Source organism: Tiliqua scincoides, chromosome 8 (assembly GCF_035046505.1).
Source record: "Tiliqua scincoides isolate rTilSci1 chromosome 8, rTilSci1.hap2, whole genome shotgun sequence".
In the NCBI taxonomy this organism is placed as follows: Eukaryota; Metazoa; Chordata; class Lepidosauria; order Squamata; family Scincidae; genus Tiliqua; species Tiliqua scincoides.
Window position 1 is genome coordinate 57,534,957 of NC_089828.1, and position 27,648 is coordinate 57,562,604.

Below are 27,648 nucleotides of genomic sequence, written 5' to 3' on the forward strand. Positions count from 1 at the left end.
TGGGGGTGATGAAGGTGAGGATGGGGGTGATGAAGGTGAGGATGGGGTGATGAAGGTGAGGATGATGAAGGTGAGGATGGGGTGATGATGAGGATGAAGAAGGTGAGGATGGGGTGATGAAGATGGGGATGATGAAGGTGAGGATGGGGTGATGAGGATGATGAAGGTGAGGATGGGTTGATGAAGGTGAGGATGAGGATGGGGTGATGAAGGTGAGGATGGGGGTGATGAAGGTGAGGATGGGGGTGATGAGGATGAAGAAGGTGAGGATGGGGTGATGAAGATGGGGATGATGAAGGTGAGGGTGGGGGTGAAGAGGGTGAGGGTGCCGGCGGTGCCGAGAAGCCCGGGGGCGGGGGCGGGGGCGGGAGCAGGTCTCTGCGCCCCGCCCCGCGCCGCCCGGCTCCTCCCCGCAGAGTCCGCGTCCGCGATCCGGGCCGGGCTTTGGCTGCGCGCTCGGCGTGCGGCTCCGGCTGTGGCTCCCTCTGGCTGGCTGGCTGGCTCCCTCCCTCGCGCTCCGCGCGCGCCGCCCGCCCCGCTCGCCGCTCGCCTCTCCTCCGCCGCCGCCGCCGCCAGTCCCGGCTCAATATGTCTCAAGATGGCGGCCGGAGCGGGATCGATGTTCCAATATTGGAAGCGCTTTGACTTCCCGCAGCTGCAGGTCAGGAGCGCGCGCGCCCGCCCCTCCCCCTCCCCGCCCGCCCCCGCGCCCCCGCGCCCCCCCGCCCCGATCGGAAACCGATCCCCTTTGTTCGATGCATCGATCCGACAAGATGGCGCCGCCGCCCGTCCCGGGATGGACCCGCGGGGCCCGCGCCGCCCCCGGAGCCCCCCGCCGGCCCCCCCGGCTCTTCCCCCTCGCGGCCCCCCCGGCGCGCTCCTGCCCCCCTGGAAACCCCCGGGGCCCGTCCCTCGCCAGCCCCCCCCGCATGAGAGGCCCCACTCTTCACAGGACAGCGCGGGGGGGCGCAGCGGGGGAGTCCTGGGCCGGGCGTCCCGCCCCCCCGCTGCCAACTTGGCTATCATAGCCCCCCCTCCAATTATGAGTCCTCTGGTCTCGGAAGGGGCAGCAGCCTTGGGAAGGGGTCTCGGTGCCCGGCCTCATTCCCAAGGGCCCCCCAACAGCGCTGCCCCCCACTTTGGTGAGGAGATAGAGTGTGTATGGGGGGGCTTCCCCTCTCCTGCTTCCTCTCCTCTTTCCACCCCCCAAAACACTCTCCCCCCTTCCTATAACAACCCCCTTGTTTGAACAGCCCCCCCCCCCACTGTGTTAGAGGGAGAAGTGTGCAGCAAGGACTGGGGCTCCCTCACCTCTGTTTTCCCTCTCAGTTCCCCCCCCAGCCTCCAAACCCCCCCCTAAAAGATGGTGGGTGTCCCCAACCACAGTCTTTCTCCTTTGCACCCTCCTCTAACAATCCCCTAACAGGGAGACCTGTTTGGAAGTGTGTGTGTGTTTGGGGGGGGCTTCTCATTGCACCCCAAATCCCCTTTCTAAAATCATCCCTAAATGTATAAAGAGAGAGGAATTAGAACTGAATGTAACCCCCCAACCCCTCCTCTGTTTCTAGGCTGCCCTCCAAAAGAAGCGCTCCCCTCCCCAAAAGGACCCCCCCCCACCTTAAGTCACCCAGTTGTCTGGAGTTGAAGGGAATGTTGAAGGGGAAAAGGGATGGGGGAGGATGGAAATGTGTTTGTGTTTCTTGCTCTTCACAACTTAGCCTGCAAAATAGTTTTCTGCTTCAGTTTCTCTGCATGTCCTGAGTCGTTCTCCCCCCCCCCCCAGTAAATATGAAGCTCTTGGGAAACTTTGTGGGGTCTTTCTCCATTGACACAGAAAGTGGGGACAGGGAGACACTGTCTCTTCCCTGCCTGCCCTCCCCTCTTCCTTGGGGCAGGGAAGGAAGAGCATCAACAGTGTGGGAGGGGGGCTGAGTTGAAAAGTCTTCCTCTCCCCTCTTCCTCTCCCCCCCCAATTGAACCCTGATAATCTTTCTCCCCCCCTCCCTTTTGTGATATTCTGATCTATGCAATGGGGGAAGGTGGTAAGGATGGAAGTTATGCATTTAAACATCTACATCTTGTCTTTCGGAGCAGCTTTGGAAAGCTGACAGTGCAATTAAAACAGCCCCCACATTATTAAAGCCCAGCACTGCAACAAGATCTTGTAAGGGATAAAACTTAAGGATTTGCAAGGGTCTGGCGAAAAATCCAGCCTTCCAGGACTGGTTGCACAGTGTGGAGCCACCACTGAGAAGGCCCTTCCATGCCCTCCTATGGCAGCAGAGCCTCCCTGAAAGGTCTTATAGGACACAGATCTGTGTAAGAGAAGGTAGTCCTCCAGAGAGCTTTGCCCATAGCCTTTTCATAGGGAGTTTGCAGCCCAATCCTATGCATGTCTCCTCAGAAGTAAGTCACATTATAGTCAATGGGGCTTACTCCCATGTAAGTGTGGGTAGGATTGGGCTGCTAGTCTCCTTGGATTCTGCCAGGCTGGGGGTTCCCCTTGGAAGTGGTCTTGTGGACCTGTTAGAGACCTTCTTTCATGTCTAATGAAACTCCAGTTTCCTGTTTCTTGTGCCCCTCTTCTAAAAACTCCCAAACTACCCTTCCTAAATTATTTGGAAATGATTTTAAATGAGCCTTCCTAATATTTAAATGATTTTAAATGAGCCTTCCTAAATTATTTGGGTGTGAAGGTTGCTTAGTACTTGCAGTATGTCTTGGGCGAACTCAAGGGGAAAGACCTTTGCTGTCCCCTGCAAACCAGCTTTAAAAAAAGGGGGGTGAATATAAGAGACTCCCATAGGAAAATACCTGCTCTCCTAATTTGCTCTGTTTTGACTTTGGGGTGCACTTGTCCTTTTCCAAATGTTCCTTTCCCCCCAAGAGATTCTTTAAAAGTGGGGGGGGGAAATAACTTCCATAATGACTCCTTCCCCCCCCTGAAGTTGGGAGGAAGGAGCACATAAGGTCAGGGCTTGCTTAACCTTGTAATTTGGAGCTGGGGTGTTTTCCCTTCCCCCTGTTTTGCACCCCCCCCCCCAGCCTACAGATTGTATAGGAAGAAGAAAAACCATCATCCAATTTTACTTTGGAGCCAGTCCCTACACAACTTGCCTGAAAGAGTCTGCTTGGGATTTCAGCCTCGAATTCATTCTGAGGGCCCCAGTTCCTTGCCTCCCCTTATGCTGAGGTGGTGGGAATTTGAGTTTTTTAGGGGAGGGGACTTGAAACATTCTCACCCTGCCATCATTCTGAAAGAGAAGAGGGAGAGGTAACTCCTTTCCTTGGTCCCATGGGGCAGCGCTATGCATTCAGCCCCCTCCTTGTATCCAAGAATCCTTAATACCAGGACTGATGCCCCTATTCTTGCAGCCAGGAGGATGTATCTTCTGCAGTCTTGTAGGAAGAGGTGCGTGTTCCCTCATAGGTGTCCCTGGAGGAATTGTTAATCCCACAAGCCTCTCCTGGAACTCTTGTGGGTTTGGGGATATGTGTGCTAATATCAGGAACTGCCCCCCTTGACCATTTGCTTCCCAGTTTTCCTTGGATTCAGGGGTGGATTGGTGTCCCTGTCCCTCTGGTTTGTGTGCAAGCTAATTCCCAAGTCCCATTTGCCTTCCATTTCTCAGCTTGGGGGAAGAGAATCTTTCCTAGCTCCCCAAATATGTGAATGGGAATGGGTTGGGGATTCCCCTTCTTGGTCTTTACCTCCTCTGTGTTTCTATAGCCTGTCTCTCTTCTTGCCCATCCATGTGGATTTGAACCAGGTGGGGGATGACTGTGTGCCGGGTGGGGGAGGTGCTTCAGTCCTGCTATGGAACTGATGAGAATGGAGGGGGGCTGAAAAGAGTCCTGCTTGGAGTGCCCTCCATGATGATTTGGTGGATGTGTTGGGAGGGCCTCTGTCATCTAGCATGGGCTAGACTTTAGAGGGAGGTATTTTTTTTTGCAGGGGGGGGGGCTCCTTTTTGGGAAGGGCTTCTGCCAATCTTTGTCTTTTTCTCCTTGAGTGTGCAGTCTTGGGAACATGGTTTGGTTTAGTTTTTTTGTTTAGTTGGAGTTGGGGGAGTTTCATGCCTCCTTGTTAGGATTTCCAAGCAGCCCCCTTTTGTGTGTTGTCAGTCTGATGGTGGGAGACAGGAAAGGTCCTCTGTGTCAATTTCCTTCTGGGGGGCTCAGACACTGCTGACCTCTGAGTGGTCATCCCCTGCAGTGTTCAGGCCTCCTCTGGCTGGCGGGGCTGGAGAGGCCCTCTCCGTCACAATGCCCCGGCTCTGCTTGGGCTGCCTTCCGCCTCCAGACTTTCTCAGTGTGCTAATGCGTGTTCCTCCTTCCCCCCCCTCCCCTCTTATGTGCGCTTCGTGCTCAGAAGTCATATCCGTTCCGGGGGGAGGGTACATGTGAAACATTGCTTGCCTTGTTTGGGTGTGTGTTTCCCTGATGAGATTGCAGATGTACTGCTTAATAAAACAGCTCAGGTGTGTGCGTGTGCATGTAAATAAAAATGAATGGCGAAGGGGAAGAACACCAAGAACAGGAGTGTTCTCTGTCGATCAGTATTGGTGCGGTGTGGATTGGTTGATCTGGGGCAGGGGAAATGGTGTCCAGCGTCTTGAAAAGCCTGACATGTAAATTAATTTGGCTTGAAAGCTCATCTTTTCCCCTCCCTCCCGCTCACCCCCACTGAGTACTGTAGTCTGTTCAGCCAATGCCCACGGTTGGAGCTGAGAGCAGAAGCAGCAGCTTGGAAGAAGCCGGAAGTAATGCTCCCATAGATGTTTAGTGCAGCTGAAGTGGAGTTAAAGGTGAGGGGGGGGGGTCTGCAAGCGTCTATGTGCAGTGTTGACTGAGCATGGGATTGGGGTGTGTGTTCCTGTCCTTTGGGGAAGAGATGATGCTCAAATCATCCTCTGGGCAGTTGTACAGGGAAGATGCCTTCGTGCCAGGATTGGGGGTTGTCCACTTAACCTTTGAGAAGCACTTTGTACCTGACAGATGTAAGGTTTTGTAGGACTGCTGCCTGTTTTCTGAGCAAAGGGGGTTCCGACTCTTTGACTAACAGAATTGGGGCCGAAACGTGTCCTTGCTCTCCTTGTTCTTCATGTGTTGCTGTGTTTTAAAAGTTTTAAATTAAGGTAGACTTGGCTGAACTTTCTTCACTTGAAAGAGTTCTTAAAACTGACCCAGAATACCTTCAGGAATTCAGGAAATGAGATCCAGATGCAGGATTGTATAAAATAAAATGGATTAGATTAAGATGTAGTTAAACATGGTCTGACAACTTTAATTGTAGCTGAGCTCACTTTTTGCCTGTATGCGCGTTGTAATTGCGCTGAATGGAAAATGTCTGCACATCCTGAGAGAATTATCTCAAAATGTTTTGTTTGCTACTGCAGAGGTACTTATAGGAAATATGGTTTGTGTGAATAGGGGGGGAAAAATAAAGCTTTGAGTTGCTGTTTATTGATTAAAACTGATCACTCCATAGTGCAAACTTGATGTAAATTAAATTCCAGAATAGCAGATAATGCAGCCAAATGGCAGTTTGATAAATTGTTTTTGTTCTTTGCTCTGTAAAAATAGCTTGACGAAATTCCTGTGCCTACAGTAAAACTCGGTTTGGCACATTTGTGTAAACTTCAATCTTGTTTTTGTCAAACTAAATGTGACCTTGTTCTCAGTAGTTCTGGATTTCTTGTTGAAACCTTCTGGCAATGCTGGCTGAGAGCTCTGTTTGGTTATTAAAGTTCCTCGCAAAACGGTTGATATTTCTGTCTTTATGCTTTTGCGTAGCCAGGCTGTGCATTGATCTGCTGTCTTGCCGGGAGGTGGTTTGTAACTTCTCCCCTTAGAGAAGTCAAAGAGGGATGGAGTACCGTGCAGAACAGTTTCTCTCTCTCTCTAAGCAAAATGTGGCATAGATTGACCCAGTTCAGACATAAGGGAACCATGTTTTCCTACTTCATGAATGAGCCTTTGCAAACTCACATGCTCTTACCCCCCCCCCGTCCCTTCAGCATGTGAGAGAAGGGGAAGAGGTAGAGTTTTTCCTTCCAGTTTGAAGTAGACTGCAGTTCTGTGCTATGTCCAAGTCCAATCAGTTAGGGAACATACCAGGATCTGCAACCACAGATTGAACCTGACTTGTTGTTTCTCCAACTGTGGTTTAAAATGAACCACAGTTTTGGGGTTCACATGCTGGGAAACTGTAAGTCGTCCCTTACGAGTGCCTTGGGCCTCTGAAGTCTCTACATGTAGTGGCTGTTAGTTCGGACATGCTAAAAGTTGAGAAGTCCCTGCGTGTTCCTGAGAAAGAGAGGCTGCCTTTGTCCCCCACTCACCCTTCTCTCTTTGCTTCTTCTGGAGCAGCCCAAGGAGGAGGGGGGAACTAATGCTGCCAGGAGTTTCTCCTTCCTTGTTCTCTGCCTTGAGCATTTTTACCTGCTTTCGGTCTCCACCACCTGCCTGCAGCTTTGGGGAAGATATTGTCTGTTTGCGCCTGAAACTGTGAAGCAGTCGCTCTCCCCTTAGTGGGAATGGGAGGTGTGGGGAGGACCGAACTTAGGTGGCTGCTACAGGTGTATGGAAACGGTTGCCTGTTTGGGGAATCCTTTAAAGGCGAATGTGTATCACATGGACCTTAGTCTGCAAATCCTGTTCTGGAGTAGCCCTCATTGAAATAAATATTTGCTGTCAGCGAAGCATTTGGAGTTCTCAAGTGCCCTGATTTCGAGTCACATTTCCTTTTATGGCCGGGAAAGGGGGAAAAAAAATATCTGGTTGGAACTGGTTGGGGGATCTGACTCAATTTTAGATCACTTCCTGCAACGGGAGTTCCTATGGTTGTGGTAGGCATGGCATAGGTTGGGCCTGGGATGGCCTTATGTTGTCTGCCTCCCACCCATTCCCTGCGCGGTGCATGGAAGATGGCGCCGGATACAGGTAACGGACTGCCACTTGTGCTCTGTCAGGTAGAGGTTCCCCCAAGGCTCTGATGTTAGTTTGAAATGTCACTGTGAGACCATATCAGTTCCAAGCTGCTGCTGCTCCTCTACCCTTCCCTGGGAAAACCTGGAAAGGGTGGAAATGAAACTTTTTTATGCTGCGAGGTAAGGGACTGAGACAGGTGCACGGCTGCCTCCTGGGAACTGCCCCTTCAGAAACCTGACAGCCAGGGGAGAGGGAGGCTTGCAGTGACTCCATGGCCTCTCCTGCATCATAATCCACAGCTCCAGGCTCCTCCGTCCTACACTCCAGATCTTATCAGTGTGAATTTTTAAAAAGCCAAGAATAGAGCGTGGGCCTGACACATCCTTGTTCGCTCTCCATTGCGTTGGGTGAGCTCACCTTTTGTTGTGGAAGGGCAGGCAGGCTGGCAGTCCTGGCTGGGGCTTTGAACCAGCAGAGGCTTACTCACGAGGCAGCTATTTCAGCACAGGCATTCTTCGGCCGTTATCAGATGCTCGCTGTGTCGGACTGGTGCTCTGTGCTGCCAGCAGCAGAGGCCTCTGTCCACGTAGAAAGCTCAGGAAACAGGAGGTCGTTCCTTGTGGCTTTGGGGGCCTTTGGGGTTCTCCGTCATCTCCAGAGTCTGGTTAACTGGGTTAGCTGTGCTGTTGCGGCCTACCTGCCATGTACTGTGGCTTCCCTTTCCCCTAGCAGGCTGCGAAAACAGAAGCTTTATCAGCCCTCCTGGTGGGCTGCTATCCATGACTTTGTTCCTCTTGTTGGCAACCTTCAGTCTCGAAAGACTCTGGTATCGCTCTCTGAAAGGTGGTTCTGGAACAGCGTCTAGTGTGGCTGACAAGGCCAATTCGGGAGTGACAATCCCTTCCACACTGGGAGCAAGTGCAGTCTGTCCCTGGTCTGTCTCCCTGGCTATGGGCCTTCCTTCTTTCCTCTTCTCCCACCATCGGAAGCAGCCCCTGGCATCACGCTCTACGCCAATCGAGCGAAGACTTATAACCGGTAACTGCTGCTTCCCGTATTGTGCCGACGCTGTATGGCGAAGTTGGAGTGTCCTCTCCAGTGCGCGAAGCCTGGGTAAAGAAGGTATGGAGGATAGGCTGTTACCCATGCAGCAAATCCCCCCTCTCCATGTCGCTGGAACGATCCAATGGAAAGACAGAAGCCAATACGGTTGGTTCCAGCAGCGTCGCAGGAGTTGCCAGAGCGTGACTGTGACTTTGAGGGCTTTGGCTATTCAGTGTACAAAGGGCCTGGCCCCCACCTTCTATTAAAATCCTGCATAACTTGGTCCCCCACCTCTTTTTGCTTTATTTTTATGTGTTTATCTAAATGGTCCTTTGCTTTCTGTGGTCTCAGCATCCCCGGATTTGACCATCCATGGATGGGGAGGGCAGTCTCTGATGCTCCCACAAGCCACTTCTGGGTTGTGCCAGACACTTTAAAAAGTGCTCCCTTGGAAAACGTTTTAAAAGTAAAAAAATGAAAATAAAAAAGTTCCCTTTGAAAATGTTAAAGTAAAAAAAAAAAGTTTTAAAAAAAGTATTAGCACCAGAAACCGCGGTGGCAGCCGTGCGGTATAGTTGCTGGAATGTTGGGCCAGGGCTGTGAAAGTCAGAATTCAGATTCTGCCATTCTTGATCGCTGACCTTGGGCCCATTGCCGTCATTCAACTTAACCCACCTTACAGGATGGTTGTACTGATAAAAGGGGTAGGAGCTATGTATGCTATCCTGCTCCCCCAGAGCACAGCTGGGATGAAGCTGTGATTGGATAATCAAACCATTAAAAAATGTGTTCATTTTAAAGTCATTAGTATTTTTTTTAACTCGCCAGGCCAGGACCTAATTTTAAAAAATGGTTGGCTAACTGATTCAGACACATTAAACCGGTTTGGATGCCTTTTGTTCAGAATCATGTGAAACTTGCCATGGAACTCCATGAAATGAATGGAAAGATAACTAACTTTTAAGCTGTTTGTTTGTGCATGTTTAAAGAGGGTTTTACAAACAATGCAACAGGATTTTTAAAAATGGGAAACTAAGTTGCACTCTGAGTGCCTGATTACCAAACAATGTACTTGAGCCAGTTGCCACTTCTTGTGTTTGTGACTTAAGAACATAAGAACATAAGAGCCCCACTGGATCAGGCCATAGGCCCATCTAGTCCAGTTTCCTGTATCTCACAGCGGCCCACCAAATGCCCCAGGAGCACACCAGATAACAAGAGACCTGCATCCTGGTGCCCTCCCTTGCATCTGGCATTCTGACATAGCCCATTTCTAAAATCAGGAGGTTGTACATGCACATCATGGCTTGTACCCGTAATGGATTTTTCCTCCAGAAACTTGTTCGATCCCCTTGTAAAGGCGTCCAGGCGAGATGCCATCACCACCAATTTGGCAAGGAGTTCTACAGACTGACCACACGCTGAGTAAAGAAATATTTTCTTTTGTCTGTCCTAACCCTCCCAACACTCAATTTTAGTGGATGTCCCCTGTTTCTGGTGTTATGTGAGAGTGTAAAGAGCATCTCCCTATCCACTCTGTCCATTCCCTGCATAATTTTGTATGTCTCAATCATGTCCCCCCTCAGGCGCCTCTTTTCTAGGCTGAAGAGGCCCAAACGCCGTAGCCTTTCCTCATAAGGAGGGTGCCCCAGCCCCGTAATCATCTTAGTCACTCTCTTTTGCACCTTTTCCATTTCCACTATGTCTTTTTTGAGATGCGGCGACCAGAACTGGACACAATACTCCAGGTGTGGCCTTACCATAGATTTGTACAACGGCATTATAATACTAGCTGTTTTGTTCTCAATACCCTTCCTAATGATCCCAAGCATAGAATTGGCCTTCTTCACTGCCGCCGCACATTGGGTTGATACTTTCATCGACCTGTCCACCACCACCCCAAGATCTCTCTCCTGATCTGTCACAGACAGCTCAGAACCCATCAGCCTATATGTGAAGTTTTGATTTTTTGCCCCAATGTGCATGACCTTACACTTACTGACATTGAAACGCATCTGCCATTTTGCTGCCCATTCTGCCAGTCTGGAGAGATCCTTCTGAAGCTCCTCACAATCACTTCTGGTCTTCACCACTCAAAGTTTGGTGTCGTCTGCAAACTTAGCCACTTCACTGCTCAACCCTGTCTCCAGGTCATTTATGAAGAGGTTGAAAAGCACCAGTCCCAGGACAGATCCTGGACTTGATTCCTGTTCAGGTTCAAGGCAACTGAGAGATTTTCAGGTTTGGGTCTATTCTATTCCACTGGAAAAAAAACTCACTAAGCTGGTTTTGGGGTTCAGGTTTAGTTGGATTCCTTTTAATAATTTATGTTTCCCCTATACAGTGTGAGTTCCAGACCATCTTCCTTGGGTGTGCTGGCTCCGTCTGGGAAACATGGTTTCATAGGATTTTCAACTTATCCTGATGCAAATGGTTGTATAGAATGGACCCATCCAAGGATCAGTTTCGTGGCTTGGAACATGGGTTGTGCCCTTGACTCAAAGCACAGCCTTGGCTTCTGTGGAACAAGGTGGCTAGCAGAACAGCGGATGTGTTGTACAGCAGTGCTTGTAGCATGATGATGAAGTGGAGTTGTGCTTTTCAACAACCCTTTGAAATTGGTTTGGCCCTAGGTTTGTCCAGTGAGCTCTGTGACTGTAGGGGAGTTTCAACTAGGGTCTCCTTGTGTCCATCCGAAGGGTCTCCATGTTTCCATTTTGGTCTACCCTGGAGGTAAATCTCTTCTTCTTGGCCTGAACAAAGTCAAAGCATTACTTTTGTGTTAAATTAGCACTGATTGGTTTTATCCATAGGAGAGAAACTGATCAGCACTGACCTAGATGGAGTGACTAGGTTGGTGCTCATCCGTCTTGAGCACTGCAAGTTGGTGGTGCTAGAGATGACCCTGTGGGAGGGACCCTTCCTTTTCTCAGTTAGTGGCAGGCAGGAATGCTCCCGTGGACCTCTTTGCCCTTCCCTCGCTGCCACTTCAGAGCTTCTGGCAGTCAATTTCCTCTTCATTTCCTTCAAATCTGCCTTTTCTGTGAAGCTTTTGGCACAATGCCTCTGTTGGAACTCCGTTTACAATACTGTATGTGTAACCGAAGCAATCGCATCCAGCCTGCCTCTGTCCCCTTCCTTCCTTCTGCTGTCTGGTATCGGTATCTAGATCAGTGATTTTCAACCAGTGAGCTAGTAAAGGTCTGTAAGTGTGCTAAGAACATAAGAACAGCCCCACTGGATCAGGCCATAGGCCCATCTAGTCCAGCTTCCTGTATCTCACAGCGGCCCACCAGATGCCCTAGGGAGCACACCAGATAACAAGAGACCTGCATCCTGGTGCCCTCCCTTGCATCTGACATAGCCCATTTCTAAAATCAGGAGGTTGCACATACACATCATGGCTTGTAACCCGTAATGGATTTTTCCTCCAGAAACTTGTCTAATCCCTAATTGGACTTCTGCTGCACGAGTTTGGAACATAATTGTTGAAAATAACTGAAAAATTCATCTGGCATCTGTGGCTCTGTTTCCAGAGCAAACTGTCTGTAGTAACAAACTCAGCCAGTGGAGGAAGAGGGACAATTTGTTACTACAGACAGTTGTCCTTGAAACAGAGCTGCAGAACCTGGATGAGTCTCCCAGAAGCCAGAAGTGACATCACAAGAGGTGAAAACCATAGAGGTTGATGTGCCATGAGAAGAAAAATGTTGAAAATTGCTGGCCTTGATTGTAAACTCTTTGGGGCAGGGACCTGTCTTTTTCATTCAGTGTAATGGGCCATGTAGGTTGATGGTACCATAGACACAATAGACACTCGTGTGCTAATAAAAACTGGCCTGTTGAGCTGTTTAAAATCAATTTGTTGTGAGGAAAATACTTTGACCCCTGGCCCTGGGGGAGCGTGCAGAGGGGGATCCCAAATGCACCATGGATTGACTGTGTTCCGTGACTCTTATTAAGGGTTTTGAAATCTAACCTTTTCTTTTGGGGGGAGCTGCTTGTTGAAAGCCAGGAGAGGCCTTCAGCATGGCTTCCTCCTTTCAGCGTGGAGAGAGATGGGGATGAAATGCTGAAGCCAAGATGGAGGTACCTATTCAAATCTCACAAACCTAAAGTTCATGGGAGTAAAAAAGGCCTGAGTTAAAACAGGAAGGTCTTGCTTTACAGGCGAGTTATATTTTGATACAGAACGTGGGGCTTCCTCTTCTTCTTTTGGAAATCAAGGCTGATGGCCAGCTTTGCAACAGGACAATTGCATTTTCTAAATTAGGTATTGGATGCTGCTGAGACAGGAACTGGTTGCCAAATAATGTTTAATCACTGTTGAAGGGGAGGCAGTCACTGGATTAATAATAAACTTTGTAACACGGACCGAACCTCGGAGGCACTCAGATGCCATGGTGATGAGTTTTTAAATACCTCGATGGACAGTTAAAAAGTGCTGGGCTGTGGCGCCAATTGGTGTCTCCCGCTCTTAGTGGTGCTATGGTTAGGGCCAGATTACAACCAGTCACATGGAATCAGCCGGGAAGTGCTTCTGTCTGCTGGTAGCTCTGTGTAGGGGCAAGATTTGAGCTCCTGATGGTGTACATTTGATACACCATCTCTTAACAACTCTGTGAGGAAGGTTAGAGAGAACGGTGACTGTCCCAAGGTCACCCATTGAGCTTCATGGCCAAGATTTGAACCTGTGTCTCCCCAGTCCTAGTCTAGTATTCTAACTACGACATTCCACTGGTTCTTAAGTGTATCTGTGTCTCTATCCCACTTCGCTCTTCCCACTCCTAGGGGCTTTTCCTAGAATCATTTCCCAGGGGCTTCCACATGGTTGGTGTAATATGTAAACAGGCCAACCTGTCAGCTTAGTTTTTAGAGACATAGGACCTGATTGGGAACCCTTTTCTAGGTTGACTTACTGTTTGCTGCTTTCTTTGCCCATGGTTGTGATTCTGTCTGGTATGATTCAGATGTAGCCAAAAGTATGGTTTGATCAAATGAGGAAATAATTGGTTTGTACAGGGGAAGAAGAAATAAACATAGGGTATGATTTAGCACCATGTTGATGAGCCTACAGGAGTCATGGATTTGTGTGTGCTTGTCCTCAAGGTGAAGGAAAGACTTTCATTTTAGAATGAGTTTTGCATTTATGTCTAAACTTAGGGAAATATGGTTTATTAATGAACAGGGGTGACAAAAAAGCAGATTATCAGGCTTCTGTTTGACTCTGTTTCTGGTTTGATATCCTAGCTTGTTTGATTAGTTAACAAACCAGAGTTCCTTGAGTTGTGCAGTATATGACTGTGGCTTGATCTGAAATGAAAGCAAAAGATTTCACTCTACTTGCTTGGGGGGGGGGCTGGGGTTGTGTGAGCCTTAAGTTCATGTAGTGTTAAACTATGGTTTAGTGTTGCAGTTGAATCAGGCCACTAACTTCAGATAATGTGTTTTTGTTTGTTCCTCTGTTCCATTTTTAAAAAATGAATACCTTTAATGACAAACAAGCCTAATGACAGAGTTTTATGGGAGTGACCATAGAATGGGAGACATCTGGTGTGCAAGAATCTTGGCTCTTGTTCCCACAACCATTTCCCCTTTAATCACCTTGTGTTTTTTTTCTTCAGGCATATCTGCCTGGAGGGGTAGCTACTTCATTCAAAGGGTACTAACTTGACAAGGTTGCATCTAGCAAAAGCTAATTGGTTGAGAAGCAGATTAGCTCACCCAAGGAGGAAAGCAGCAGAGATGTAGACAGTGAACACTGCCAAAACCTACAAGTGAGATACTTGAAGTTGACAAGGAAGTGGAAGAGCTTTACCTGTGCAGTGAAAAACATTGTAACTTATTAAAATGCAAAATGAATATTTATTAGGTGTAAAAGACAATCTCATCTCATTTGCACTATTTATGCTGTTTGACGGCTGCCTTGAATTGAAACAATGAGGACGCATCTATACACTACAGACTCAAGCCAGTCTAATAGTCATTCTGTCTGGGAGGATCCTTGAATGGGATTAGGGATTGCCGGCAGAAGTCTTCCCAAATTATGACTCTTAGGGTTCTTTGAGGGGAGGCGGGACTTATTTTCAGTGCATAAAGCAAAATAAATTTGCGGCATAAACATAAGAACATAAGAAGAGCCCCACTGGATCAGGCCATAGGCCCATCTAGTCCAGCTTCCTGTATCTCACAGCGGCTCACCAAATGCCCCAGGGGGCACACAAGACAACAAGAGACCTGCATCCTGATGCTCTCCCTACATCTGGCATTCTGACATAGTCCATTTCTAAAATCAGGAGGTTGCACATACACATCATGGCTTGTAACCCGTAATGGATTTTTCCTCCAGAAACTTGTTTGATCCCCTTGTAAAGGCATCCAGGCCAGATGCCATCACCACATCCTGTGGCAAGGAGTTCCACAGACCAACCACACGCTGAGTAAAGAAATATTTTCTTTTGTCTGTCCTAACCCTCCCAACACTCAATTTTAGTGGATGTCCCCTGTTTCTGGTGTTATGTGAGAGTGTAAAGAGCATCTCCCTATCCACTCTGTCCATCCCCTGCATAATTTTGTATGTCTCAATCATGTCCCCCCTCAGGCGCCTCTTTTCTAGGCTGAAGAGGCCCAAACGCCGTAGCCTTTCCTCATAAGGAAGGTGCCCCAGCCCCGTAATCATCTTAGTCACTCTCTTTAGCACCTTTTCCATTTCCACTATGTCTTTTTTGAGCTGCTGCGACCAGAACTGGACACAATACTCCAGGTGTGGCCTTACCATTGATTTGTACAACGGCATTATAATATTATCCGTTTTGTTCTCAATACCTTTTCTAATGATCCCAAGCATAGATTTGGGCTCTTCACTGCCGCCGCACAATGGTTCGACACTTTCATCGACCTGTCCACCCCCCAAGATCTCTCTCCTGATCTGTCACAGACAGCTCAGAACCCATCAGCCTATATTCGAAGTTTTGATTTTTTTGCCCCAATGTGCATGACTTTACATTTACTGACATTGAAGCGCATCTGCCATTTTGCTGCCCATTTGAGAATATGCTGCACGTTGTGAAACTCTCTTTACACAAACAATAATGTTGAATTTGTAATCAGTTCATTTCACCCATGCAGTCAAGCAAAGTAAAGGTTGGTCCTCAACCATGTTTTTCTTCTACCTGGGAGCAGTTTTTGCTTGTTCTGCATCCTGAATGTGCCCCTGCTCAGCCAGAGAAATGTAGTAGCACCTTATGTTTGTACAGTTTGCCTGCATTTTGAGGTCAGGGTGTGCAGCCAACATCATGTGTAGTCAAAATTCTCTTAAAGCCATGAAATGCGTGTCCTTTAAGAATTAACAGCCCACTATGAGAGATGCAGCAAGTGAGGGAACAGCAGTTTCATTCTCCCATTTCAGGTGCTCTCTGGCGCATAAACTGTGTCAGTGGAGTTGCTGGTGCTGTTTAAACTGTTTTTCTCTGTTTTGGGGGATCTGAGCATGTATACTTGAATATGTGCAAGTATGTTGTGCGCAAGGTGCGGGTCAACAATGTAGCGCTTTCTTACGGTGAAAAGTGCTTTACGTGTTTCGTAGTGATATAATCCTTATAACAACCTTGCAAAATAAGTCCGGTTATCTTCCTCTTGCAGCTGAGGTTGAGCAGAAGTGGCTTGCCCAAGGCCATGAGTGAGTTCAGGGCAGGAGTGAGATCCGCGCCAGGGAAGTCCTGCTCCTCGGCTCTGGGCCCAATTCTATCCAATTTTCCAGCACCGATGTAGCCATGCTAGTGAGGTGTGCGCTGCATTCTGCAGTGTGGGGGAGGAGCAGTCACAGGTGCCTCCTCATCAAGGTAAGGGAATGTTTGGGGCTGGGTTTGGTGCTGGCAGGTTGGATAGGACTGGCTCCCAGTGATGCGACACCCACTTGCACATACCCTGAGAATTGTCAGTGCTCAGACACTCCGTAGTAACATTCTTTGAATTGTTGCGGTGCTGGCTACTGGCCATGTTGTCAGTTCACAGGCTATGTTGCTCCATGCAAGTGTGTGTCTGAGCTTGCATGAAAGAACAAGCACAAAACACCACTGTGAACCGAGTGATGGAGCAGCAAAGATATGTTTTCTGTTCAGCTCTGCAGTGAAAGCGCTGCAGCCGTAGGAGGTGTGCAAGCACACACAACCTATGTGCACAGGTTTTTGAAGGACTCCAGTGGGGAGGCTCTGCCTCTCCTGCCCCCCCACCCCCCGCACATCTCTGCTGCACAGCACCTTCCACGGGAGTGGTACAACATTTTTGCCTGACACAATTTTTGTCAAAACTATTTGTCCAAAAAGTGAGCTAAAAACACAGCTGCGCATAACCCAATTTACGGGGTTTTCACTGCAGAGCTGAACAGAAAAGATACCTTTGCTGCTCCATCACTCTGTTCACAGTGGTGGTACAGGTCTGCCCTCACACTTGGGAACTAAAAACAAAAAACCATGACATGCAAGGGAGGAAATAGAGGAGCAAGAGCCACGATGGTGCCAGAGCGAAGTGGTGAGTTTTCAACAGGCATTTAGATCTAATGGGGACCAGCCTGAGTTTCCTGCGCTGATGTTCTTGTTGCGTCCTGGTTCAGCCACCTGGTGGCCCTGAGGCCTCTGGCTGTTGGCAGAGGCCAGAGTGTCCTTCCATTTGCTTCTGGAAACTGGCAGTGGAGTATTTGTCTCTCGGAGAGACTGGGAAAGCCCACAGCTGGAAACTGGCGCTCCTCCCGTGGCCTGGTGGGTTGCTATAAATCTTGTTCCCAAATAATTCCCAGTGACTAAGCTGGTATTGTGAATACAGCTTCATCTCTCTGTTATGGGTATAAACACATGCATGCAATGTGTGCACATAGCCCCCCCCCCCAAAAAAAAACCTTTCAAAGGATTTTGTATTTTATTACTCACATCTGTATCCCACCTGTTTTCTAAGGAGCACAGAGTTGTATACCTGTTTGTGAGCTTATCCTGTCCTCATAACGGCCCTGTGAGGTTGGCTTGGTCGAGAAGGCCCAGTGTCATCCACTGAGCGTTAGGGCTGAGTGGGAGTTTGAACTGTGCTTCCCTGGTCCTAGCCTGGTGCTCTGTCACTACACCGCACCGCCTGCTAGTAATCATTTTTAGTTTCAAACTCTGTGAACAAAATGTATATTTGGAGAAACTCTCAAACTTGTTGTGCAAAGGATGCAGTTCAAAAATATTGTATCGCTACAGCTCAGTTTCCGTTGAGTGTTTCGGAGCCTATGTAAAATTAATCCTGAGAGTCTGTTCCTAAAACTAGGACTGAACTCATGGAAGAGTCAGTGTGGAAAGGACACTAATGTGGTGCTTGGAAGTACCTGGACCTTACAAGACCAGCCCAAGCATCAGGAGTTGGATCTGTTCCCTGTCACCTTAGCAAAAGTTCTAACATCTGGTCTGTAGCTAAGTTTGGCTACCTCTGGTGCTGTAGAGGAAGCGTGGGAAGTTCCAGGCGGGGAGGGGGGAAGGGCTTCTTTGTAATTTCTGCCAGTAGCTTCCAAGTTGCTAACAAGTGACTGTAAGAAGATGTTGCAAGGGCTGCTTGTTATCATCTGTGTTGACACTAAAGCATTATGACTAAAAATCAGGTGATGCAAAGTTTGCTCTTGGAAAAGACCTTGTGCTGTGAGCGCCTCTTGATTCTCTTCTCTCCCCCCCCCATTGTTTTTCAGTTGCACAAAGTTCTGCCCAACTTCTAATGATGCAAACAAATCCTGTTGCTCATTGATTCTACCAGTTGGGTATAAAGGTGGCTAATGGGAATGTGGCAATTTGTAAAGGTCAAACTAGAGGTGACTTAAAATGGCAACAACAGAGATGAATTGTGTTGGGGGTGGGCAAGTTGGATGGCGGTTGTAGTGCTGAGGAAGAGGAGGAGTAATGCCTTCCCTTGTTCTATTTCTCAATGACTGTGGCCCTCTTGCAGAAGCTGTTTATCTCAGGGTTTGGGGTGGAAGTTAAAGGTATATAAGTACCTGTAAGTCTCCCTAGAGGAAATTGTGGCTTTGGACATGGGTGGACTTTTAAGTGGGAAAGGGGTGTGTGTGTGGGGGGGGAAGGGTTTGTGGAGGAAAGACTTTGAGCCCTCCTTCTCCAACAGGTTCCCAGCCGACTTCTCTCCCCACTCTGTGGTTGCTGCTTCTGTAAGAAAAAGAACAGAAGTATGGGCAATTCTGATCCTGGATTTTCCACATCTCAGTGGAGGATCCCACTCCTAGCAGATCAACCACAGTGTGTTGGATTGGGGGCAGTCTAGCTCTGCAGCCTCAAACTGAAGGGGGGCTTGCATTTGTTCTCAGAATCCACATCTAGTAATTGTCGCTCTTAGGTTGTTGCCTACATACCCTGGTGCCCTACAAAGCAACAGAAGCCCCAAAAGAGGTCTTTGCCCTGAGAATCTTATAGTCTGCACTGGTTGCTCTCTAACTGTGGCTCATTTAGTGATCTAACCCTGAACACAAAAGCTCAAAGCAGTGCGTATGGACAGCATCACAATGCAGTAGTAATCCTCAGGGATGTTATGTTTTGATTTTGGGCACTTGGGGTAACCTGATGCTTGGGATTTTCCCTGTCCCTGCCGCCTTTTCAGCTGAACCTTTGCAACCAAGCTCTTGTGAGTGAGGTGCAGTCTGCCAGCCTTTACTTTTGCCAGCTGGCCAGTGACCACTGCCACTGCAGTAGATGAGGTGGTTTAGAAATGTTAATACCTAAACCTTATGGTCAGAGGAACATAAAGTCTTTGAACTAGTAATGGAGGTGCCAGTTCAGGAGAGACTGTCAATAGGAAGTGATGCTTATGAAGCTTCTAAGGTAGAAGATAAGAATCAGCTGCTGGTTTTGGAAATGTTTGCCTTTGCAGGGCAAAGCCTTCGATTTCCAGGTCAATTTCCAGTTTGGGGGACTCGTCCCACTTCTGGGTTATGCTTTGGCAAGTTCTGCTTTGCAATGCAAAGGTGCATTGATATGTAAATAGCAGTGTCAGCTTTTGAGGCAATATGACTACAGAGAAAGGTTGTGGAAGGATTTTCAACACTTTAGTGTATGCCAACACTTTCAAAGATGCCAGCTTTTTTGTTGCATTTGTGTTTCCTAAGGATTGCAGTCACCTCTTGTGACCTTCCCTAGGACTGGTCATTTGAGTGGTCAGATAATAGTTGGTCAAATATTGTCAAATCCTTACCAACCATGGTCAAGTATTTTTAAAGTGTTAAATGTGTTAATTAGAATATCAGAAACCAAATATATCAATTGACTAGTTTGGTACCTGTGCGGATTCCAAGCACTGTTCACTGTTATTGTGTAGCAATTAATTAACTTTTCTAATGAATTAGTAACTTTTAGCACCAGTAGGTAAGGTTTCCATAAATGTGATCGGTTCACAGAGCAGAGCTTCTCTTTAGTTTTTATCCTGGAGCTCCAGAACCAGCCGAAAGTTAAAACAAGAAAAGGCTGGAGAAATGATGCAAACACAACAGTCTTATGGCACATAAAGACTAAAACCCATTTATTTCAGCCTAAGCTGTGTGGACCATAGTCCATGATTAAGTGAACTGGAGTCCATGAAAGGTTGAAGTAAATTGGTTAGACTCTGAGTGGTGCTGCAAGATGCTTCATTGTGTTTGCTGTAACAGAACACAGCTACCCTTCTGTTAACAACAGTGTGGAAAATATGACATTTTCCAACACAGTTCTGCTAAGGATTCAGCAGAATCCTAGTTCTCTGAGCATCATGTTACAGTATTTTAGTAGTATCTGATTATGAGCAAATGATAGGTGGGCAGTTGACTAGTAAGTTGTGACAATATTGAACTGGTTAATTAACTGGCATGTCCATTCTGGTATTACTTACTTCTTTCTTTCTTTCTTTCTTTCTTTCTTTCTTTCTTTCTTTCTTTCTTTCTTTCTTTCTTTCTTTCTTTCTTTCTTTCTTTCTTTCTTTCTTTCTTTCTTTCTTTCTTTCTTTCTTTCTTTCTTTCTTTCTTTCTTTCTTTCTTTCTTTCTTTCTTTCTTATCATTTAAAAACAGTTTTAAAATACATCAACAAATGAATAGTGAATAGCAGCAGTCTAGGAAAGATGGCAGAAAATAGAGATTATATTTTATGAAACCAGTTAAAAGACTTGTAGGGTAGGAAAGCCTTCACTTTCCATCTAAGGGTGAACAGGGAACTTCTCTGGTTTTTTCAGGAAGGGAGCTTCACAACTGGGCTGCCTTCTTTGACAGGCTTGTCTCAGGTACCTGCCTGCTAAAACATGCATCCACAGCTGACCTTAAAACTTGCACAGGGTCGTTCAGGACAAGGTAGTCCTCCACATAACCTGGTCCCTGGCAGCTTTGGGCTTTTAAGCCCAAAACAAGAAGTTGAAGTGAATTGGTGGCCAGTGGAGATTGAGCCCATCACCTGTTTTGCTCAGACTCTTGTAGAAAAAGTGACTCTGAAACCACTTGGGCCACAACGGTTGTCCAGCCTGTGATATTTCTCCTGGTTTTTGTTGTTGTTGTTTCTCTGACAGTTGATGGTGCTCTGGCTGCAGCTGCATGTCTCTTGAAATATCCTTTAGTCATATGTGGTGTATTTTTTTCCCTTGCTGAGGTGTGCATATTTTGCACTCGCAATGCAGTTGTTGCCTAACAGGAAGATATAACTGGATTCTATCAGCCTTCTTCTGGCTGAGGGGCCGTGAATTCACATTGAATCCACGTGAATGTTTTCTTGTCTTACGCTTTCTGTAGAAGAAAACAAAGACGAGCTTAGGTCTGTGAGCTGCAGGAGGAGGTTTGTCCAAGAGACTACGGGGAATGGAGCATCAAAACCAGAAAGATATCTATGATGCTGGGGTTGCTTCCAAGAGCTGTCTAGACCAGGTCTTGATGCGCCTCAGATTGAAGGAGCTGTGTAGCTGTGTACTAAAGCTGCCCCCACCCAGAGCTGAGCACGGATTAGTGGCCCAGGGGGTGGACATACATTTGGAATTGGGGGGGGGGGTGTTTCTGAATGTATACTTAACTCTGAACTTTGTTTGCAGTTCCAGATTGGAGCTCACAGTCCTTTCTCAGAAAAATCCATTCCTGCTTTTTTGCCAAACTCTTTTTATTTCAGCAGCTTAATTTAGACTGGGAGATAAAAGCTTTTTTGTTGTTGCTATTGCTGAGCAATTGGGCATCAGAGAGAATTGAGGGTAGGGGACCTAGTTCAGTGCACAGGGGACCTAGTTCAGAGTATATGTCTTGCTTCCATCTCTGTCCTGATCTTCAGGAAGGTGCTGCGAAAGAGCCTGTGTGTGAAACTCAGGAAAGCTGCCATAGATCTACTAGTAAATCCAGTTTTGCTTTTGCCTACCTGCTCTGCACACATTCCAGAGGAACAGCCATGTTGGCTTGGAAAGTGCCAATATGTACCTAAATGTATTGTGGTATCAGTTTTCATGGGCTGTGTCATCAGACCTGTATACAAAACTTCTGCTCTGATAGATCTGTTCGTCTCTGTTGATTGCTACTTTTCATACATGCGCAAGTATTGGGGCCTAATCAGTGTTTGACCATGTTAACTACAGGCAGTCTGTGGACTGGGCAGTTGTAACAGCCCAACTGTTAGTGAAGCTCTTTCTGAACTTCTCCCTGCAGTCTTCTGGTGTTCATTCTGCTCTGTTTTTGGTTATGAGAACAGACCTTTGGGTTAGAACATCTGTGTAAACCCAGCACTCTGGGTTCCAGCTGAAGTACAGGCAGTGCTGTAGTGAGTTCCGTAATTAGGAATAAAGCTGACGTCGTCTTTCCATACGCTGCTCCTTAATTGGCTTGAAATTAATCTGAGCCCAGTAACCCTTCTGTAGAACACCTTTCCTTCTGCCCATGCTTGCTGCATAAACTATTTTTAAATAGGCACATTTTCTGCCTTTCTTTTTAAAATGAGGCAGCACATTACATATGCAGTCCAAGGATCACAATTTCACAGCAGGCCAGCAAGGGTCCCGGGAATGAATTAATATCCACTGTGCACTTAAAGAAACAATGACACATACCTTTGGGGTTGGCTTTGCTGTAATGCGTCATGTCTGTAGCAGGTTAACTAAAGTTTTGTTAAGAATTTGGTCTTCTCATCCTCTCCTACCCTCGCTGCAAGTGACATATGAAACCTTTGTTGTAGAAACATCTACAATCTAATGCTTCTTGTTCTGGTATGGGACTGTCAGTATATACTGTAATCTGTATCCAAACCCTGGTGCATTTTGGGTGAGAGGAGAGACAGATTGGTGCAGGGCAGGAAAATGTGGGGATGGCATTAAAGGCCAATCAAGTAATCTCAGTTACTTGGGAAGGAGCTGTAGCTCAAAAGTTGAGCCCCCCCACTCCCAAATCCCAGCTTCAATCTCTGGCAGAATCTCCAGGGCGAACTGAGAAAAAGCTCTGCTTGAAATCTTGGAAGGTAGACTGTTAGTCTTTGTATGCTTTTTGGGTATTTCAGGACAAGTTGAGACCTGGTATTCTTCAGTGGTTGAAGGCTGCAGTCCTATATGCATCTATTCTGTAGAAAATCCCATATGTTGTGGGACTTGTTTGTCAACCAACAGAGGCTCAGACTGCAAGAGGCTGAGGCAGAAAGGCTATGGCTTGAATCTAACCTGTGTCACGCAAGTACTAGGTGACCCCCTGGAGGCAAGCCTTTTCTTCTCAAGCCTCAATCTTCCCCTCTGTGAAATGGGGATGATACCACCGCATGGGGTTCTGATAAGGATTTTTGAGACACAACATGTAGAGCCTTTCTGAGCCTTCTAAAGTGTAGCATAAATGCACAGTATCAAGACAGTCTCTCCCTTACAGCCTGCAGGTTACATTGCTCTAGCACTAGTCTTGCACGTAGCAGGGATCAGTGAGAGTGAGGAACGGCCCCTCAACTTCTTTGTGTGTACATCTCTCTGGATGTAATCGTAAGCAACTATGGTATTTATGGTGCTCCTTTTTCATTGCATATGTGAGCAGTGCTTATTTTATGGCTGTATTACGCTGAAGCTGGTGAGATAGCTAGCATATCTCAAAAGAAAATTGCTTCTGTTGTGTTGGAGCATTTACTCATAGCATTTATTTGCTTAGGCATTTTTTTCCCACAGCGAAATTGAGTTATACTTCAGCACGTGTGGCAGCCCCAACAGGTCGGTTACTATACTGCCTGCTCAGATTGAATAATAATACTTTTATTTAGTGCTGTCTAAGTGCGCAAAGTACTTCACATGGATTAACATGCTGTTGCCTTTGCAACAACCCTGCAAGGCAGTAGTTCCCAAACTGTGAGCCCTGGCTCCCCAGGAAGCTGTGGAAACTAGCCAAGGGAGCTATGGAATCCTTGCGAAAAACCTACCACCCTATACAATGTTTAGGATTGTAGCCCTAATGGGGAGCAGTGGCCAAGTGGCCCAAGGAAACGCCAATTGAAAAAATTTGGGAACCACTGCTGTAAGGTAAGTATTACCCCTATATTGTAGCTGAAGGACTGAGGCTGAGAAGGAATGACTTGACTAAGGCTACCTAGGCTGCAATCCCATGCATGCTTTCCTGGGAGTCAGCATCATTGAACTCAATGGGTCTTACTTCTGACTGAGTAGACACGACTAGGATTGGGCTGCTAGTGGTTTTGCCTACTTGCTCTACTCACATTCCAGTGGGACAGCCATATTGGTTTGGAAAAGTCTTTAGGCAGCTTTCAAAGACATACAATTTATTGTGGTATCAGTTTTCTTGGGTTAGAGTCCACTTCAGCAAATGTATAGAGTGTGATCCTTGTGCATCTGTAGTCCACAAAAGCTTCTGCTACAAGTCTGTTGTTGCTGCACCACAGTTTGCAATGGGGCTGCTTTCCCCTGGGCTTTACGTGCTGCATCCATGCACTCCTGGAGCAACTGAGAAATAATGGATGGTGGAAACCTTGACCCCAACATTCTGAAGGAAATTTACATAACCATGGATTTCCTTAAGTCCTTAGTCCAAGAAAGGTACATCCTAAGAACTTAGCCAACACCTAAGCTATGCCAGTCCTACTCCCTGGGATGAGCTAGACCGGGGCAAAAGGAAGGCAAACTGACCTGTGAACGCTTTATCATTATGGGAAATACAGTTTTTTATTTACTGTACAGATAGGCCATTACTCTCTGAACATCTCTGAGCTGAGATGAACACGCTTCAGGGTTTACTCACTTAGTGCGCAAGCAGGTCCCCTTTCTGTCCAGTAGAAAAACTTGCTTGCTTGTCCCTTTAAAGGGACAGGGAACTGGTCCCTCCCTGCCTGTTCTGGTACGCTTTGGCTGGGGCATTGTCCATGTAGATATTTAATCCATGGTTCTGGATCATGGTTTGATCCATCCTGGATCTGGCCCTGGAAGGACAGGTACCCTTGAAAAATGGCATTTAGCTTAAGAATGTTAGTTAACCCTTACCCTCAACCAGATGCCTTGCACTGTGGAGTCCTGGAGATGGGCTCCCTATCTATAAGGCTGGCACTGGAGAATATCAGAATTTGCGGGAGCATCTGGATAGGAGTCTGAGGAAACAGGCTGCAGTGACAACATGGAAAGGGAAGGCTCCAGAAGGCCCACAGGCTTTAGAGAGAGCCAAACAGCAGGTTCAAAAGCTTTCTCCAGTTCCTGCAGAAACCCAATGCTCAGGTGGTCACCATGTGGCCTTTTTAAATTAAGCTGCTAATATCACAAATGCTTTGGGGAAAAGCAGGAATATATTTTCTTGTGCAACAACTGAGCTCAGTTCTGGTGGAGAACTGTGGAGAACCTTCTGATGTGTTCAGAGGAACCTTGTTTCTTGATGCCAAGTCTGTACCCACCTTCCATAAGGCACAGTTTTGCTACTGGCCCCAGTTGGTGAACTGTGGGGCTCTAAAAAAGTAAAGGAAGTTCTCTGTGTTGGAAGCTGCGCACTCATTGCACCATGCTAGCTGTATAAGCCGGTTAGAGATTGAGAAACAGTTGCGCTGTCGCACAGGTGGACTTTTTGCCAAGAGCTTGGAGGGTCATACTCATTAGGTTTCTGCAGGAACTGGAGAAAGCTTTTGAACCTGCTGCTTGGCTGTCTCTGGAGCCTTGGAAGGGGGCCTTCTGGGGCCTCCCCTTCCCATGTTGTCACTGCAGCCTGTTTCCTCAGACTCCTCTTTCAATTGTATCCAGTATGATGCAAACACCTGGTTCCCCTTTGGCTTGGGAGGGTTGTGTCAGAGCGTGTGCCCGTTTTCAGCAGAGCTCTCTGCTCCCAAAGGCGACTCCTTGCTGCCTTCTTTCAAGGGTCTGCTTTGGTAACATGGGATGAGGCTGTCGAAGAAGTTGCACATCCCTGGCTAGCAAGGAGTTTTGCAGAACAGGTACTTTGCCAAGGGCACGACCCGTGTGTAACAGGCCTGCTGCCAAGACGCTGAGCTGCTCTTCTGCCTCTCTGTCTGGCACCGTTCAGGGGGATGACTCTGGATCAGGGATCACCAGTGCAGGTGAAGCATAAGCAGTGTGTGCGAGCAAAGTTTCCCAGGATCAGCCATAGTGATACCCTTCCAGCAGTGCCATGGGGCTAACATTTCCCCTGGGAGTCTAGGGATGACTTTTGCAATGACAGGATTGCCCTTTGACAAGCCTGTATTATTTAACAATATTAAACAGTGCTTTGCATTTATATAGCACACTGTAAGTGTTTTAAAGTACTTCTCATACATCATCTCCATAATCCTTCGTAGAGAGCACTAAGGTGGGCCAATATTATTCTGCCTGTACTTCTAATGCAGCCGAGGCTGAGAAATAGGAGTTCCTGTAAACCCATCTGGACTAGCATGAACCTAGTATCATAGTGTGGGAAGGGGTCTTCAAGGTTTGGCAACCAGGAGAGCCCTCAAGCTCACACACACTAATCTCTTCCCCACACTCCCCCCTTTTAGGTGTAGTGAGCATTGCGCCTGTGCCAACACTTTCTATAACCACCGTTGGCGTCAAACCACGCTTTGCAAACCCACGTAACAACCGTTTCTCAAGCCCGTGGTTAACAAAATGATCAGTGCAGATGTAATGCTCGCCATAGCTGGCTCCAAAATGGGGAGGGGGGAGAGACTGCCTGTGGGAGGCCAGAGTAGAAGCAGGAGGAGCCCACAATCCCACAGAGTCAGTTCATGCATAAGGCCAAAGTGTGGTTTGGTGCTACCTGAATGAGCCGTGCGCTCCTTACATGCTTTGATTTCTCCTGTCATTTCTGATTTAGCAGAAAATTACAGGTGGTAGTTACATCTCAACTGGGCAAATGATGGTTTCCCATTGAATCAGTGGGAAGATTGGAGGGGAGTATGACCACAGGGCTTCACGTGGCACCAGGCCACGACTTACCATAACATATGAACCAGTGCAGAATGTTCTGAATTGCCAAGTTACAGTTTGATGATTGGGAAGCTTTGCATCTACACCTCACCCCAGGAAGTTCAGGGTCGAGATCAGATTTAATTTGGGGACTTTCCTGCTGTCATTCTCTGCTACTTTTCTAGCTTTTGGTGAAGATAATGTTGCTATAACTCACAGTCACTCTCAGCAGGTGTTTCTTGCTAACTTCCATCTGCCTTGTATAAACTAAATGTGGAGACAGATGAAAACAAATCCCAAACTTTAGAGGGGAAGCCCTGGTCCCTTTGGGGTTTGGGAGCGTTTCCTTAGAGCTGTAGACACAACAGACCCTTGGCTGAAACAATCCATTGTGGTTTCAAGGCAGCGAGATCAAAGGTGATGCCTCCTTTGCGCAAGTTGCCCTCGCAGGTTCTTGTGTTTCAGACACCTTCAGATTTTGAATAACCCTCGGGATGTAGAATGATTATATCCTGCTGGCAGACGGCCAAGCCTAAGGCAAAGATTTTCTGACCAAGGGCTGCGCTGGTGATGGAGAAGTGTTTGAACTGGGGTGGTTCATCACTGTGACCAGAAAAAAGCCCATTTGTGTTTTTGGAATTAGGTAGAACACGGGTTGCTTGTTCGCCTTTGTGTTACCTTGTCACTCTTCAGTGGAATGGCTTCATAATTGTGTCTGGCTTGAAGCCAGATGAATTGACCTAGGAAGCTTTGAGACATTCTTATCAGGAGCTGCACATTATCATTGGCCTGTTCAGCTCTAATTAGCCCAAACAACCTGTGGCGAACCACAGGATGGCTTTGAGGTGGTGTTCTGAAGGAGAGCATTGGGGAGCAGGTGGTTTCATCTGGAAATGGCACCTGAGAGCTTGGATACCAAGCAGCAGTGGCTAGCTTTTTCTCCACCATGTGTCTTGCATGTTACCAGCAGTGGAATGGGTGAGTGCCAGAAGGTTCTTCAGCTGTTCCAAGTTGGGCTTCCTACTGGGCACCATCTATCTTGTGAGATGTTCCCGAGAGTTGTCAGAAGCTGTGCTTTCCTAGTGTTCAGGCTCATCAATTAACAGTTTTTACTTTAGCAAGGGGCCTGCTTGAAATTGCTTTCTTGCTCTTTGCCTTGCAATGCTGTGCCTTTGTCCTCTGTTTATCAGGGCTTTCCAGGCCCTGATAAATCCTCTTACCAGTCCACCAAGGGCAGGTGCCTCCACTGAGCAGCACAGAGACTACCTTCCTAGAGATCTCATAAGCTCTTCCGTTTGGAGACA

At 47.3% G+C, this 27,648-nt stretch overlaps 1 protein-coding gene across 2 annotated transcripts in view; it reads left to right on the forward strand.

The window, feature by feature from the left end:
- The first annotated feature begins 412 nt into the window (after positions 1-412).
- Positions 413-27,648, forward strand: part of CUX1 (cut like homeobox 1) — a 258,390-nt gene continuing 231,154 nt past the window's right edge. The window contains exon 1 of one of the 2 annotated variants that reach the window (XM_066634819.1): positions 413-661. In XM_066634819.1, the coding sequence (XP_066490916.1) occupies positions 599-661 (63 nt within the window). In that variant the 5' untranslated portion in view covers positions 413-598. The remainder of the gene's footprint in view (positions 662-27,648) is intronic. The other variant, XM_066634818.1, reaches the window with a different exon arrangement.